The following is a 16,729-nucleotide window of genomic DNA, read 5'->3' on the forward strand; positions in this document are numbered from 1 at the left end:
AATTTTGGACCTCTCCTCATATGCAATATCTATATATCTATATTATTAATTAATCATATCATTGTTGTTCTCTCCACTCCAATCAAATTATTTCATAATTAACATCATGTTTTTCAAATAATTAATTCAAAAAAAAGATTTTTGGGAATATTGTTATCAAACATTCATTGCTGTGGAAGGGGTAGGACTTTGATCATAAGGCTTCACATTAAATAATTTTTTTGACAATATAAAGTGTTCAAAAACTTAGATTTATATGTAGTATACTTTTTCTTTTAAAAAAAAACAAATCAAAACAACAATAACAATAATAATAAAGAAAGATATTGAAAACTAGTAAAAGTATTCTAGACGACATTAATTTTAAATAAATCTAGAGTAAGTATTTTAAATAATTCTATTCAAATGAGTTTGTGATTCATTATAGTAATTCAATATATAGTTCAAAAAGAAAGTTTAAATATCTAGAATCTTTTATAGCATAATTTATCCTAATAGGTTCGAAAAATTTGTAATTTTCAAATTCATCAATCCAAATATCGGATTATAAATAAGAGGCAAAATGACACTTTTGGTCTCATAGATAAGACCATCCTCACTGTTGACTTCGTTTTACGGAATTGACACTTTTAGTCCAAAAATTCTAAAATTTGACATTATTATCTTAGTATGTTAAATATTAATTTTTAAAAAAAATTATATATATATGGGAATAAATAAAAATTTGGACATTTATAATTAAGTCAATAATCATTGATTAATGATTTGTTAATATTTAAGGACATAGTATCAAAATTTTATAATTTTAAAATTAAAAAGTGTCAAGCTAAAAGTGAATAATGACCGTGTGGTGGAATCAAATGGGAATTTTTCCAAATCCAATTACTTGTCTTCAAATTTTACCAATCTCCTCTAGTTTTGATTCTTGATATACACTCTACGATTTAGAAGGTAAAAATTACAACTCCCTCGAAACAAAGCCTTTAAATTTGTTTAGATTATAGAACTTTTAATATAAAATTATTTGAAATCGATCTTCCAATCAAATGTAACCCTAAAGAGTTTTGGCACAATTAAAAGTCACGAGGAATATTTTTATATTAATTTAGACAATCGTAAATATTTTTTTTTAGTTCGTACCTGAGCCTCAAGCTAATAGAAACAAATGTGTGAGTACTATACATGAAATGCTCAAATCTGCATCCAAATTCAAACTAATTCCCTACCAAATACGGAACTCTACTTGCGTTGCTGAATTAACCAATTCAATCAAACCAATTGACTGCAAATTGAGGTAACTACACATGAAGTTGCACACAATCAAAAGAATTTGCCGCAAAAAACCAAGAATCTAAACGATTCACGCCAAGTAAAGACTCAAATCAAGTTCTGGCGGGGGCGGCAAATTCAAGTCCAAATTCCGGCGGATCAGAGTCGCATGATGCCCATCACCGTCGCCGTGGGAGATACTGGTTGCGCCGCCGTCGGAACTGGTGACGCCGCTCAAGCTGCTGCCACCGTCGGTGGAAATTACACCACCCTTAGCGCCGGTGCTTCTGCCGATTACGCCCTCGTAATGCTTGCGCTTGTGGCCGCCCAATGCTTGGCCGGTCGGAAAAGTCTTGTGGCAGATGGAGCACGCGTGAGGCCGGCCACTTGAGTAATTGGTACCAGATGTATAATTAGACGTCTCCGTGGTGGCGGTTACGGACGCCGTCGGCGGTTTACTGCGGTGGCTGGCTTTATGGCCACCGAGAGCTTGGTACGACGGGAAAACCTTTTCGCAAACATTGCACCTATAACAATTATCCTTCAGGGACGAATGGAGAACCGGAGAAGGAGAAACAACCTCCGTCTGTTTCTCGGAATCATCGGCGGCGGGATCGCCGGAGGGGGAGGCGTCTCCGCCGCTCCTAGCTAGCATAACGAGACAGCCAGCTATATACTCCTCATCTGATACTCTCTTGGAGCGCTTGGCTGATCTCCTCCACGATTCAGGCTCAAAATCGTGACGGCGGAAAGAAGGCAGCGTCCCCGCCGGCGCCGGACGAGTCAAAGCTTCGAGAGTCATGATTGACTGCGTGTGTGTGTGAAGAGAAACTGGAGACGCCGGAATTATCCAAAGGCGTGAAGAGAGAGATTACGTTGAAGTCGAAGGTGTGAAGTGGAGGGAGAGTGAGAGAGAGTATCCCCTTATATATATATATATACGCAGAGAGAGAGAGAGAGGGAGAGAGAGGAATTGAAGTGGGAGTTGCGTTGCGTTGGAATGGCGGTGGAGGAAGGAAAGGTTTACTATAACTCTAGAATACGATATCTACTATTCTCTATTTTTCCCACAAATTACACTACTTCTCAACTAAGTTTAACTTTATTTATTATTATTATTATTTTAAAATAAAATTTTGACTCACTTTAATTTCAATCACCACCATAAATCATGAAATTATAAATTTAAATTAAAATTAAAAATAATTATATTTATATCTACTGATCTATAGTCTATTTGTACAAATTATTCCTACCTTTTGAAAAGTTAAACATACACCCATAAAAAACGTTGTCGTAAATACACAAATTATTTTTTTTTATTAAAAATTATATATATACCCCTATAAACGTCAATAACTTTAAAGAAACTATTCCTAATTTTTTGTTGTTAAGACAAAAAGAATATTTTTATAAATAAATCATAAATCGAACTTGTAATTGGATCATCCTTTTAAATTACTTATTAATTTCTCAAACTAATGAAGAAAATCAAACTCATAATTTTCAAGCTGAAATTATATTAACATCCAAAAAATATATATTTAATTTGTCAAAGACAAAATTAAAAACACATTATAATTGTAATTATAAATAAATTTAATTATTTAATTGCAAAACTTTATTGAAAGAGTGTTTCCGAAAAAATAATAGTGTAATTAGAGTTAATCTTAAAGGTGTTGACATAGTTTATTTATTTATTTATAATTAATTAAAGAGAGGATGATATGGTGGGGGTATGTTGACATATGAGGGTGGTGTAGTGGACGTCACCGAGTATGTGTACAAGTGTGGGTGTGTGTGACTGTGAGAGAAGACTGGTGACCGACCGCCTCCACAGTTGAGATAAGTTTGCTTCCACTCCAAGGACTTTTTCCACCTCAAAAACTAACACAACGCGTCTACTCAACTTTAATTTTAATTTTTAAAAATAAAAAAATTGTTGTGTAAATAAAAATACAAAAATAATGCAAGTAGTACTGATATTTCACCACAATTTACATAATAAACAAAATTCAATTGAATTTGATTTTCGATTTTCGATTTTTTTTGGAATTTTCTTTTTAATATTTATGACTATTTAAATAATTTTTTTTACGTAATAATTTTTTCGAGGGTTAATTATATTTTTTCATTAGAATAACGTCAATTGTACAATATTTTGTCATTTAAATTTTCTTTTGTTGGTTATCATATTATCTCAACTTTGCGAAATTTGTACTTTATCATGTATGATTATTTCTCGATCGATCTTTTGGCTAGAAAAAACATCACATGCACTTCGCAATTATTTTACTCATGCATTACCCTTAAAAGCCACATATGCATTACAATGATAATTTTCAATATAAAAATCAATTGAAAAATAGTCATATATAATTAAGTATGAATTTTGCAAAGTTGAAATGAAAATACGGAAAAATGTCATTTACCCTATTTTTTTTTAATTAAAACAGTAAATAATCGAAATAAGGTGGAAATAAAATAATATGAAATTAAAATAAAATATTGTTTTGACGGTTATTATCATGTGCTGGTTTAAGCTTCTAATTACTTGTTTGAGTTTGCCGCTCCAGCGTTTGATCCTTATCGCAATTACACACACACACACACACACACACACGGACACGCTCTTCTTAAATTAAGAATATTCAATGTAAGTAAGCAGAAGTTTCACTTTCCCAGTTCAGAAAGGAGAGGCGCTTTTCGGTATTGGAACCGGGTTCGGGTTTGGTTACGGGTACGGGTATCTAGAAAGCCACTTGTTAGTTTGAGTGTGAAGAAGAAACATCCAATGGTGGCCACGTGTGCAATGATTGGCCATACCTATCCTTCTCCTCGCATTTTCTAGAACTTTACGGAAGTGAACTCCTATTATTCTTCTTCTATCCAAAATATATATGAAAAAGATTTGGCGTACCACCACTACTACGAATTACCGTTGTTACCCTTATGGTCCTTTTTTTTTTTTTTTTTCTCCTCCCCTGATTATTATATGATGAACAATATTTATCTTGTTGGGTGAATTACAAATTTTTTTTTTAAAATTTGTCATAATTATAAATATTCTCATGTTATTTAAAAAGTTATAAATATATATATGAAATTAATGATTGTCTAACGATTACCCCCTCGTGACAGGCCATTGTATGGAGGTATTTGTTAGACAATCATTAATTTTATTGAGGGGGTATTTGTAATTTTTTAATCAACGATGGGTGTCAATACTTACTTCTTGTTCGAAACATTATAAATACCTCTTTGAAATTAATAGTTGTTTAGCCAATACTCCATCGAGCAATTCATTATAAGAGATATTTATTAGATAATTATTAATTTAATGAGGGTATTTATAATTTCTCAAATAATAAAAAATACATTTATAATTACTGGATATGTTTTTTTTCTTGTGGGGGATTGGAGTCGAAACCATCTAATTATTTTTTTAATATAAAAAAATTGAACAATATCTCTTAAAATATAATTTGAACCATATATTTGAAATGAAAAATAAAGCTTTAAATTTCAAACCATATATATTTCAAACACAGCTACAATCCAAGGGTGATTCTGTCAATTCACAGGTAAGAGAGTGGCTCACTCACACAACTGAGAGGACTGAACAACTGATAACGTCACCGGCAGGCAAGTGGACGCCTGGCTCCACCACACGGCACGCAACGACACGTGGAACTCTTCATTACAGGAGCGAATTTCTTACTGGACACGTGGAGGTTGCATCTTGTTTTTTGGCCGTTAACTGATTGCTTGGGACAAGTAAAATAAAGCGCGGAAGGTAACTGTTTAATTACTTGGAGACGACAACAGCACCGGACCTTCCCGGTTGACCGGCCAGGCCACGTGGCACTTGGTGTTTGTCTAGGTAAGAATACCCTATACACACATGATATGGCCCTTACCCGAATTTAATTAAAAACCCACACTGCATCAGTAATTGATTATTAGCATCTCCATTTGCGACCTCGTGACGTCATGTGCAATATTATCGACATTCTTACAAGAAATAATCCAAATACTTATAAAAATAATTTTAAAAATTGTTCATTTCAAAATTTTTAAAATTGAACAGATGTTGATCCAAATTGGAGTTAGGTCATTTCAAGGGAATAATTCGTATTAGAGATTTTTGGAAACTTGAAAAACAAGAGCAGATTGGCAGGGCTGTTGGGTGGTCCACATAAAGAATCCTTTGATGCTTAAGTTAGTGAAAAAATGCTTTGTGGAAAGTGATAATGATGTATTGTGGTTCAAAATAATTGTGGGGTGTTCATACTTTTACGATTCTACTTGCCTTGATCTCGAACTCGTAGGTACTTGATGATCAATAGTTGTGGTTATGGGTTCGCGGGTCAAAATGAGTGTGCCTTTACAAGAGTTCAAAATACGCGAATCCTTATTTTGTAAAGAGTATTTTGCATTGATATATCCCTCATAAAGGTCCTAACATCAGATGAGAGGATTTTGTTCCTCAAGTCTCCATCCTTCATTACATTCACAGTAACAAGTGTGTAATCCCGTTTTTATCCTTTATTTAATTCTCTTCTTATGGTTGGCATTTCTTATCGAGGGACCAATGAGTAATTTCAGCTTTTATCCATCTAGTATGAAATCTTATTATTCTCGTCATTCTAAATTACATTTTTCTTAATCATGCAATTATCAAATTTGGTTTTCCCTAAATTATTACAAGGGTAGGGGGAGTAAGACATAAACACAAGAGAGGACATCAACATTGAAGAATAAAGATTGGGTGACTTTTGTCCTAACAAATGAAAAAGAGTTGCATAAAACCTCTTTCCACGAACCATATATAATTGTTTCTGAGCCACTAATACACATAGTTAGGTACATGAAAAAGAGAACAAAATTAATGTTGTTAGGCAAGGCAAGGGAAAGGCCATTGGTGGTGATTAACGTGTAATTAATGACATCCAAGTACGTAGCTAGATGAGTTTTGATGAAGTAGTGGTCCGTATTTCTTGCAACTAAAACCGACTCATGCATCTACCTACCTACAATTACAATACACATTTTGTCTTCCCTTTTTCCCTTTTTCGTTTTAGGAACTTGTGTCTACTTCTTTTGGATACCGATTATGTCTTTTTCTTATGAAAAAAATGTAAGGAACTTTTCTCTTATTGTAAATTAATAATAAGTCTTTTAATTAGTTAAAATTCACCGAATTTACCAATGTTCACAAAAAAGTCAAAAATAAAAAAATTTATATCTACCCCCAATTGATTTATTACTTATTTATTATAGGAACGGTTTTTTTGGATACGTTATAAAATAGAAACAATTTTTGTTAGAACGATGTTTAGCACAGTTTTTTAAAAATGCACGTTCCAAAATTAATATATATATACAACACTTAACATATTCTTTTTTTCTTCCTTACTTTCTCGCCCTCACTCTCCCTTTCTCGACCCTTCGCCTCCCACGCTGTCCTCACGACTGTAGAGATAAGTCTTTCACTCTTCTCATTTTTTTTTTTTGTGTTTTGATCCCTCCACCATTTTTTCTTTTTGTTCCCACATTTTTCCCCCCCCTCCCCCCCATTTTCGTCTAAAAATTTCACCTATTTTCGTAAAAAAATAAATCCCCCATTTTCGTAAAAATATATACCTCCATCTTGTAAAAAAAAAAAATTCTCCCATTTTTTGAAAATTTTTGAACAGACATTTTAGGAAAAAAAATTCTAAAAATACTTTCAGAATATATTTTATAAAATATAACAGAATTTTTCTTTGAAATTTTCAGAATATATTTCTGAAATTTTATAATTTTTATACATTTTTTAAATTTAAAAAAAATTCATAACTTTTGGTAATTCTAAAAATTTTCTGTAAGTTTTTTGTATTTTTAAAATTTTTCTATCAACTTTTTCTGATTTTTAAAAAATTTCTGTAATTTTTGGGTGATTTTTAAAAAATTTCTGTAAAAAAATTTATTTTATGTAATTATTGCAATTATAGAAATATATAGTTGTATAAGAATTACTGTAATTTTAAAATTTATTTTATGTAATTTCTGCAATTATAGAAATTTTGTGTAATTTCGTGTAATTTATGCGATTTATGTATAATTTATTGAGCAATTTATGCAATTTATGTGTAATATTATTTTTTTACATGACATTAGCCCAATTTCTCCAATGTTAACATATTTACATAATAATCACAAAAATTAGGACAATATTTCTAATAATAATATTTTTACATAATAATGTCAATAATAAAAAAAAATTAGACCAACTTCCCCAATATTAACATTTCTACATAATAAATACAAATAACCACAAAAATTACACCAATATTCTCAATAATAATATTTTTACATAATAATGTCAGTAATCAAAAAAATTAAACCAATTTCCATAATATTAATATTTTTAGATAATAAATATAAATAATCACAAAAATTAGACCAATATTTTTACATAATAATGTCAATAATAAAAAATTTAGATCAACTTCTCCAATATTAACATATTTACATAATAATCACAAAAATTATAACAATACTCTCAATAAACAAATTGAGGACAATATTTCTAATAATTTATAATTATTTAAAAAATGTATAGTTTTTTTGTAACCACGTACAAATAGATCACCCGTGTCTTTAATCTTGTTTAGCCCATCAAGTGAATTTCACTAGTAGAACTCGTTAGATTTATCTATTTTCACCTGTCAACAAAAGACAATGTTTTGATAGAAAAAATGGATAAACTTAATAAGTACTATAACAAAAAGTTCATGTAACAGGCTAAACAAGCTTATAGCAATGTTTGACCCATATGTATATGTGCACAAGGGAATTATACATTTTTAAATAATTAATGAGTAATCATAACTTCATGATAATATTTTGATGTGTAAGAATTATTATATATTTTTTATTTACATATTAATGTTAATAATAAAAAAATTTAGACTAGGATTTCTCAATAGTTTGTTTAGATCATGTATAGTAGTACGCCTCCTGTATCGTGTGGTCGAGGACGTGGTCGTGGCCCACCATTTCCACCAGCACCATCGGGCTTCCTAGGTTGGGGGAAGCAGTCATTCGACCATCCACACCACCTGATATGACTGCATTGTCCCCCGCCCCACAGACTCTAGATGATGCTGAAACATCTGGAGCCACACAGGCAGCTGATGAGACATTACAGCAATCTACCACCCCAGCGGCTGCTCCACCACCACCATCAGTCCCCCCACTATTAGCGCGCCAGTACATCAGTCCCAATGACTCGAAGTAATTTGGTTACCTAATTTTTTAAGTATTATTTTATCTTAAAAATGTCTAATATAATATGTCCTTTCAAGACTGATCGTCACTTCCACGAGCGGATCAATGCGATCGTGTGAGGATATTTTCCCCACCCATGGTCGTGTATGAAGTAGGTGCCTCCAAAGCACCAGCATCTCTGTTTCGAGATCATGAAAATAATTAATTTTAAATTAATTTGATTTTATCTAATTATTTAATAAATTTTACTAATGTTATGTTTAATTTTATTATTGCATATAATCTACTGGCGGGACTGTGAAGATGAGTCCATGTTCCGGGTCTTTCACATGTGGGTCGGCAGGTATATCTAAAGACTTTTTTCGTCGTCGGTCCAGCCTGGTCAGGCCACTTTGGTTGGCTAACGAGGTATGACTCTAGCTCCAGACGCACTAGGCCAACGAGAACTTCCACCATGAGTCCTCGAAGAATAAGGCAACCCGGGCGGCGAATTCTATGGCGTCCTTGACTATGTATTAGGGGGAGTCTCCCTCTGTCGACATGCACAAGAGGAAGTTGGTAAGTAAATAATAGTATTTTATATTCTTTATCATTATTTTATAAATACGATGCTAACTATTTTTTTTTTCTATAGGAGACAAAGCTCGGCCGGCCACCCAAGTAGATGAAATTATTCAAGATGTGTTACAAGAAAAAAACGACGGCTGGAGAGGGCCGAGGGCGGCGGAGGTGGCGGTAAGTAGCTAAACTAATTAATATTATTTTTTAAAAAATTAATTCTCATTAAAAGTACTAATAACTTTATTTGTTTTGTAGGAGACGGTCCATATGCTGGAGGATCGTCAGTCTCAGCATACAATCGAGGACCATGATGCCCCCACTGAATCGAAGGCTTCGACGGCGAGGACAGAGCAGCAAATGTAGCCGGCTCTAGTCGGGGGCAAGAACATGAGCCGAGTATTCGGTTTTGGTTCTGAGGCCCACATCTCCAGCCACACATTCACATCACCATCGCCATCCTCACCTACAAACCCCGCCATAGAGGACGCCCATTGAAGATTCTATCTACAAAAGAAGGTCAACGGGGGATACTAAAATATCTCTCACTGACACCATGTACGAGAAGGTGAGGTCGTCTTTCTTTTCAGCCGGTCAACTATTCGAGTGTAATGCTTGGTGGAGATTCGACAAAAGGTGCCTGGTCGAAGGTCCAGTACAGAAGGTAGCAGGCGTGTTCGTTTTGGCTCCCGAGCGAGAATGATAAATAGGCTTTAGTCTCCTCGAGGTCATGATAGTCGACATGATGGCCATGATGGGGGAGATGCTGGCATCCTCCTCGACCATAGCATCGCCTTTGACAAACCACCCAGGCTCAAATTAGGATGATATGGACGTCGCTAATGAGGAGGGGTTAGATTAAGTTTTATAATTTTTTATTTTTGTAATTAAATATTTGTTTATATTAATAATTTTTTTTTAATTATTCATATTTCATAATGTTTATTACATTCCATTATTTTATATTTATCCAATTAATTAAATTCATAAATATAATTAATTAAAAATTAATTTAATTATATATAAAATTTATAAATTTATTTATTTATTCAAATTTATTAAATATATTAAGTAATTATAAATAAATTACAAAATTAAAAAATTTCAAACGGTTTTAGTAATGGCAAAAAAAATATTACAAATTTAAATAAATAATCATCCAAATACCGTTACGAAAACAGTTATAAAAACGTGTTACTGTTCCAAACACCATTGCTACAACTATTTCAAACAAGTGTTCTTAATTGGTGGGTAAGCGTTCCAAATATCATTGCTATTTTAGTTTCTAATATGTGTTCCATACTAAGAAAGACCGTTCCTAATATCATTACTAAAACAGTTCTACAAACGTATTCCTAAGTCCGTTGCACCGTACAGTTCCAAAACTCGTTCCTATATTTATCACCAATACAAATAAAACCAATTTCAAAATTTAGGCAGGGATATTACAAATACCGTTCTAAAAGTTATTCGATAAAATTAATTTAGCTGTTCCAAAATCCATAAAAATCGTTCTAATTCAAAAAATAAAAAAGATCAGACAAATTCAATATTAGGAAAGGTTTCCAATGAGAGTTACAGTTGCCATCCCAAATAGGAACGATTTTGCCTTAACCGTTCCTAAATTTATGCGACGCCATCTGTAAGGATAGACTTCGATCCGTTCCAAAATTGTTCCAAAATTCGCTGCAAATAAGTTATGTGTTCTGAAAATCATTCCAAAGATAAAAAAAAAATTATTTCAAAACTCGCCCCAAATTTCGCCTTTTTTTGTAGTGTTAGGCGTACTAGATATAATTTTTCAAATCACATGAGGTCTACGTGTAATTCACCAAATCCCGGAGTAGGAGAGTGTAAGTATCCATTTTTAAAATAAAATAGTTTACCTCCTTAGATAGGAAGATAAATTGCTATATTTAAAATAAAAAAAACACTGGAAAGTAAATGCTATTTTTTATAGGAGATAACTTGACCATTTACAAACTGTATTAAATTCGTTTTATTATTGGCTGTTTATGATAAGTCGTCATACAGCTGATTTGCTCATTAGATTCGAATTTGTATTTTCTGTTAGGTTGTATTTGGATTGATGAATTTGAATTTGAGAAAATAAATTAAAAAAATAATTTTTACATAACTATGTATTAAAAAATAATATTTAAACAAATTATTTTATGCAGTTTCAAATGGCCTGTTAAATAATTTGGACATAGCACCTGTACCCGAATGACAAGGCACTAACACGATCGATGGCGTAACCAATATATTTTGAACATAATGAATTTTAAGAATTATAAAATGTAAAAATATTCTTATAATTAAGAAATAATTACACTCCTATTCTATGAGGTTTGGTGTAATTTTACGTAAACCCTCGGTGGTTTGAAAAGTTATGTTTAATACTCTTGAAGTTTGCTTTCATCTAACAAATAAGTCCATCAATTAGTCAAAATTCACAAAATTTGCTGATATTAATAAAAATTTTGAATGAAAACTGATATTTACCATCTATTAATTTATTACTGACTTGTCTTATAACCACGTTCGTGCGTAAAAAAGTACATTTTCTTTTTATATTAATATAGATATTTGTTCACTTCATATATCGTTTTTACTTATAATAAATTAAAAAGTACGTTGCAAGTTGGAAAATTGAAAATAAAAAAAATAGAAACCTCTTAGTTTTGTTTGTAAAAAATAAAAGAATAATTATATTAGCATCCATGATTTATGATTTATTTAAATAAATTATTTATATTTTTTACATAATTACTGGTTACACGTTAACAGTAAAAAAAATAGAAATAATTTATACAATGATGTCTACATTTTTTAAAAAAACAATATAATATTTTTTATGAATATATGAGTAATTATAAAAAAATAAAGAAAATTCATATAAAGAGAGTATGTACATATGTAAAATGTAATTATTCGAAAAATAAAATAAATGGAGAAATTTTAGTAGTAAGAAGGAGAAGGAAGGTCGTCGAGCAATAACGTGGAAAGCAAAGTGGTGAGTTTTGAGTTTGAATTTGAATTCTGGATAGCGGCGGATACCTTCTTCTCTTCCTCTTCCTCTTCCTTCTCACTGCTATTTTTGAAATCCTAATCTGATCTCGCTGCACTAAAACCCTAGTGACCTAACACACAATCTCTACTTGATTATGACGGCGCCGCCGCCGCCTCCATCCACGGGGAGAGAGCTCTCGAGCCCTCCCACGGACGGCATTTCCAACCTCCGTTTCTCCAACCATAGTGACCACCTCCTCGTTTCCTCCTGGGACAAGGTTGCTATGACTTATCTTCCACTTAATTTTCGAGTTTCCCTTGTTTTTCTTTTATTATTAGTTTCTCTTAATTTGTTTGTTAGAGTGTTCGACTGTACGACGCGAGCGCCAATGCGCTTAGGGGAGAGTTTATGCACGGAGGTCCGGTGCTGGATTGTTGCTTTCATGATGATTCTTCAGGCTTTAGTGCTTGTGCTGACCACACTGTCAGAAGGTGATTTCCAACTTTTCTTCCCGGTTCTTTCTACCTTTACAATTGATTTAGCTTTTATCTTCGGTTTCTGGTACTAGGGTTACCATTTTGAGTTAATTCCTTGTACTGATATTTGGTTTTGATTGAATTCCGCAGTTTCATATGTTTGTAATTATTTGGTAATAGGAGTGATTTTGACATGTTTATGGAAATTGGATGTGTCTGTGCTCCAGGCTAGTGTTCAACTACAATAGGGAAGATGTTTTGGGGAGACATGATGCACCTGTTCGTTGTGTTGAATACTCATATGGAACGGGTGGGTGTTTCCTATCATTGCCTTGTTATTGTTCTGGGCAACCTTTTCTTGAGCTGGCATATCTGCTGAACAGTGGGACATTCAAAGAGATTTCCTAAGATGATTAATTTTGCTTGAACTATTTAAAAAGCCTGAAAAATTCCAAACATGAGAAAATGTGCGGGAGTAGCTATTTGTGTACTTGGTTAGCAATTGCTACGCAGATGAAATCAACATACATACAAGAGGCTGCTGTGTTTGTCCCTCTAACTCAACATGGTGATATCTGAATTTCTTGTTTTCCTAGTCAATATTTTCCATGCTATACTTAAATTCCAGAATTCTGTGCCTATATGTTGTTGTATAATTTAGTTTGCCGGAAAGTATTTAGAGCATCACAACCTTTGTTCCTTTCATGCAGTACCATATAATTCACTTTCAGGTACTGAATGCCTTTCAGTTTATTTTGTTATACTGATATTACTTAAGTTTTCTGTGATTGCCAAAATAGATTCTTATTTGGTTATTTGGTGCTAGAACATGCTTTTGCTGATGTTTCATTCACAAAACTGAACAAGCTATAGCTACAGAAGTTAAATTGTCATATATTTACTCAAAGTGTCATCTTAGTTGCAGTCTTTCCTTCAAAATATCGACGGAAACTTTTTCTACCATTTGGCTTCTTCTATCTGGAGGCTTGCTCGAAAGATAGAGTTTTCTCACTGGATAACATCAATTATCTAGAAACGTTTTATTATGTGGTTTTGAGGTCTTGAACTTGCCAGTTGATCCTATGATTAGCTTAAGGCTTTTTGCTTATGTTATGATTTAGCCCCAGGTTAAATACAATTTACTTCCCTGTGTTAATGGAAAACTGCAAACTCCTGTGAAAAAAACAAAGTGCAACTTACCACCCGTGACACTAAGAATGATGCAATTTACCTCCCTCCTGTAAATTGCATCATTTTTAGTGTCACGGATGGTAAGTTGCACTTTGTTTTTTCACAGGGTTTTTTTTGCACTTTTCCATTAACACAGGGGGGTAAATTGTATTTAACCCATTTAGTGCCATTTTGCATCTTATATTTTTAGCTCTGCAATAAAAAATCTAAGCAATGTCAGTATAGAAAGTTAATGAACATATCCTTTCAGCAAGTAAACAAATCTTCATTGCAAGGTCTTTCATTGTGAATTTAAGTTGAGTAGTTATTAATTATTTGCTGTATGTGGTAATCTATAATCTCCCATCTCTACCGACCATGTTTCCATGTAGCACATGCATGGAGTTGTTCTAGTTCTATTACTTCTAATTCTTTGCGTTAAGTTGTTTAGGTCAAGTCATTACTGGTAGTTGGGACAAAACCTTAAAGTGTTGGGACCCCAGAGGTGCAAGTGGTCAGGAACGCTCTCTTGTTGGAACATATTCTCAACCTGAGCGTGTGTATTCTTTGTCTCTTGTTGGCAATCGTTTGGTCGTTGCTACTGCTGGAAGACATGTAAATGTGTATGATCTTCGGAACATGTCTCAACCTGAACAACGGAGGGAATCTTCTCTGAAATACCAAACAAGATGTGTTCGATGTTATCCTAATGGGACAGGTGTGTATACTAAATTCTTGTTTATGTTGTTGACTGTCAGCCTAGTGGTTAGAGGGGATTAACTTATCTTGTCTAGAAAGTGTATTTGTTCAACCTATGCTACTCGTAGAAATTGATGAGTTGTCCTGCTGCACTTTGGCCAATTGTAGTATCAAAGTACACTGCTTTATATCGATTATAGACAGAAAAGATAGTTGGGCTCCAACCTAAACGAGTTATGGAAAGAAAAGATTTCTGCAACTTCAATGACTAAATAACAGGTTGGGAAATGATCTTTTTCATTGTTACTAATTACTATGATTTCCAGGTTATGCTCTTAGTTCTGTTGAAGGACGTGTCGCAATGGAGTTTTTTGATCTCTCCGAGGCTGGTCAATCGAAAAAGTATGTATTACATTGTATCCTATGGGAGTGTGTAAATTAGTAATTCATGATCTTGTGAACCCTTTAAAAAATGATTATGTACACAAGTTAACATCTTTTTAAATGTCTATTATGTGTGCCCTTGTACCAGATACTAATATTAATATAGATTGTAAATACTACTGTTGATGGAAGAGCAAAATGATGTCTAATTTTCTTCAAACTTTTTCTGCCAAAACATTCTGATTCTAGTTTCTTGCTACTTATAATTTATATCAGGAGCTTTTGCTTGGTCGTTGAAAGATTTTTATGACACAATTAACAAATAACATTGAAGTAGATACAAGTTCATACAGAAGTCATGCTTAATTTCATTTTTTCTCAATGTTGCATAACTTTGTAATATTTCCCCATCTTGTTGCTGTTGTTGTGTGCAGGTATGCATTTAAATGTCATCGAAAATCAGAAGCAGGAAGAGATATTGTGTACCCGGTGAATGCCATTGCATTTCACCCTATGTAAGTTGCAGAGTGTTTTGATATCATGTTCCTGCAGTTTTAGATTCACTCATGAAAGTCACTGTGCGGGTTGCATGAAGAACTGAGCTGCAATTCGTAAAATACTGAAAAAGTAATTGGACCACATTTTTGATGATGACCTTCAGTATGAGATATTGGGTGGGAATCATGTTAACTTGTAAAAAGGAGAGAAAAAGGGAGAATAGCGATTATTACTATGAATACTCATTTGGGAAAGGGTAAAATAATCTGGAGAACAAGGTACTAGAGCTTCATTATCCAATGCAAGTCTTGTGAACAGTTGATCATGCTTTCGACATTGTGTTTAAAGTTTGAAGCAATCTTGGACCAGCATGCCACAGACTATCCATCAAAATGGTTGGATGGTTGCACAATTCTGGAGATTTCTCCTCACTCAAAAAAAGGATTTGGTTTATACGAGTTTATTCTATGAATTAAAATTGCTGGTGATGGAGACTCAATATCCTTATGCTGAAGATGGCTTGTGCACTCTTTCTCACTGTTTCTTTAAACTGCTGCATGTAGATATGGTACTTTTGCCACTGGAGGTTGTGATGGTTATGTTAACGTATGGGATGGAAACAACAAGAAGAGGTTGTATCAGGTAAAAGAAATTAGGAACTAGGCTTTAATTTCTTCCGTCTTGTTTGCAATATGCTGAGTTTTGTTCTGTATCTGCCTGGACTTGGTTGCTGTGAAGTATACCAAGTACCCAACAAGCATAGCAGCTTTGTCGTTTAGCAGAGATGGTAGATTATTGGCAGTCGCATCAAGTTATACATATGAAGAGGGAGATAAAGAGTAAGAACTCCTTTATCTTACAGCTTCTCTCAATATTAACCTCTTAACCCCTCTACATATCTTTTATTTTTACTATTTTTGCAGCCATGAGCCAGATGCCATATTTGTGCGTAGTGTAAATGAAGTAGAAGTCAAGCCAAAGCCAAAAGCGCTGCCCAATCCTGCTACATGAACATTGCAAATTTCCAGATCGTTTTGTAATATTTCTGAACTATAGATTGGTTGTTATCAAAATCATTTTTCTCGTTGATTGCTCTGATTCTTGATGGGGGATGGACTTGAGACTTTGTAATATGCTTAGAAGTTAGAAATAGAATATTATTACAATTTACACATAATGATAGGTGAAATAGACAGTAACCGTTGCCGACGCCGTCTAAGTTTATAATCAGTTGCAGAATGGGACATATTCTGTCTATTTGCTTGCAGGTACTGCCAAAATTCCCAATGCCATCTTTGTTATATATTTTTGTGGAAAAAGAGATCACTAACAGTTCAAATATCTTAATGTTTTTTCGTTTTCTTTTTCCTAATGTCATCTGCTTGGA

The 16,729-nt window shown here is 33.3% G+C and overlaps 2 protein-coding genes and 1 long non-coding RNA gene across 3 annotated transcripts; 2 read left to right on the top strand and 1 right to left on the bottom strand.

The window, feature by feature from the left end:
- Positions 1 to 1,073: 1,073 nt before the first annotated feature.
- Positions 1,074 to 2,260, bottom strand: LOC105172670 (zinc finger protein AZF2-like). The gene has a single exon (XM_011094206.3). It carries the CDS (start codon positions 2,069 to 2,071, stop codon positions 1,361 to 1,363), a length of 711 nt encoding a protein of 236 aa, XP_011092508.1. The 5' UTR covers positions 2,072 to 2,260; the 3' UTR covers positions 1,074 to 1,360.
- A 5,533-nt stretch (positions 2,261 to 7,793) lies between these two features.
- LOC148785177 (uncharacterized) lies at positions 7,794 to 10,031 on the top strand. Its single transcript, XR_016067948.1, has 4 exons — positions 7,794 to 8,550; positions 8,848 to 9,102; positions 9,179 to 9,279; positions 9,361 to 10,031. It is a non-coding gene; the product is annotated as an uncharacterized LOC148785177 (long non-coding RNA).
- A 2,003-nt stretch (positions 10,032 to 12,034) lies between these two features.
- LOC105172669 (mitotic checkpoint protein BUB3.1) lies at positions 12,035 to 16,599 on the top strand. Its single transcript, XM_011094205.3, has 10 exons — positions 12,035 to 12,118; positions 12,242 to 12,392; positions 12,476 to 12,606; positions 12,819 to 12,901; positions 14,213 to 14,479; positions 14,787 to 14,862; positions 15,279 to 15,359; positions 15,906 to 15,984; positions 16,081 to 16,181; positions 16,266 to 16,599. Exons 2-10 carry the CDS (start codon positions 12,270 to 12,272, stop codon positions 16,351 to 16,353), a joined length of 1,029 nt encoding a protein of 342 aa, XP_011092507.1. The 5' UTR covers positions 12,035 to 12,118; positions 12,242 to 12,269; the 3' UTR covers positions 16,354 to 16,599.
- Positions 16,600 to 16,729: the final 130 nt, after the last annotated feature.

Source organism: Sesamum indicum, linkage group LG10 (genome assembly GCF_026168435.1).
Source record: "Sesamum indicum cultivar Baizhima isolate 11 linkage group LG10, ASM2616843v1, whole genome shotgun sequence".
NCBI lineage: Eukaryota > Viridiplantae > Streptophyta > Magnoliopsida > Lamiales > Pedaliaceae > Sesamum > Sesamum indicum.

Excerpts from the sequence above, each read along its gene's own strand:
- LOC105172670 (XM_011094206.3), bottom strand. The coding sequence starts at position 2,071 with ATGACTCTCGAAGCTTTGACTCGTCCGGCGCCGGCGGGGACGCTGCCT.
- LOC105172669 (XM_011094205.3), top strand. The coding sequence starts at position 12,270 with ATGACGGCGCCGCCGCCGCCTCCATCCACGGGGAGAGAGCTCTCGAGC. Across the intron at positions 14,480-14,786 it reads ATGTTATCCTAATGGGACAG|GTTATGCTCTTAGTTCTGTT; the intron begins GTGTGTATACTA and ends TATGATTTCCAG. Across the intron at positions 15,985-16,080 it reads ACAAGAAGAGGTTGTATCAG|TATACCAAGTACCCAACAAG; the intron begins GTAAAAGAAATT and ends GTTGCTGTGAAG.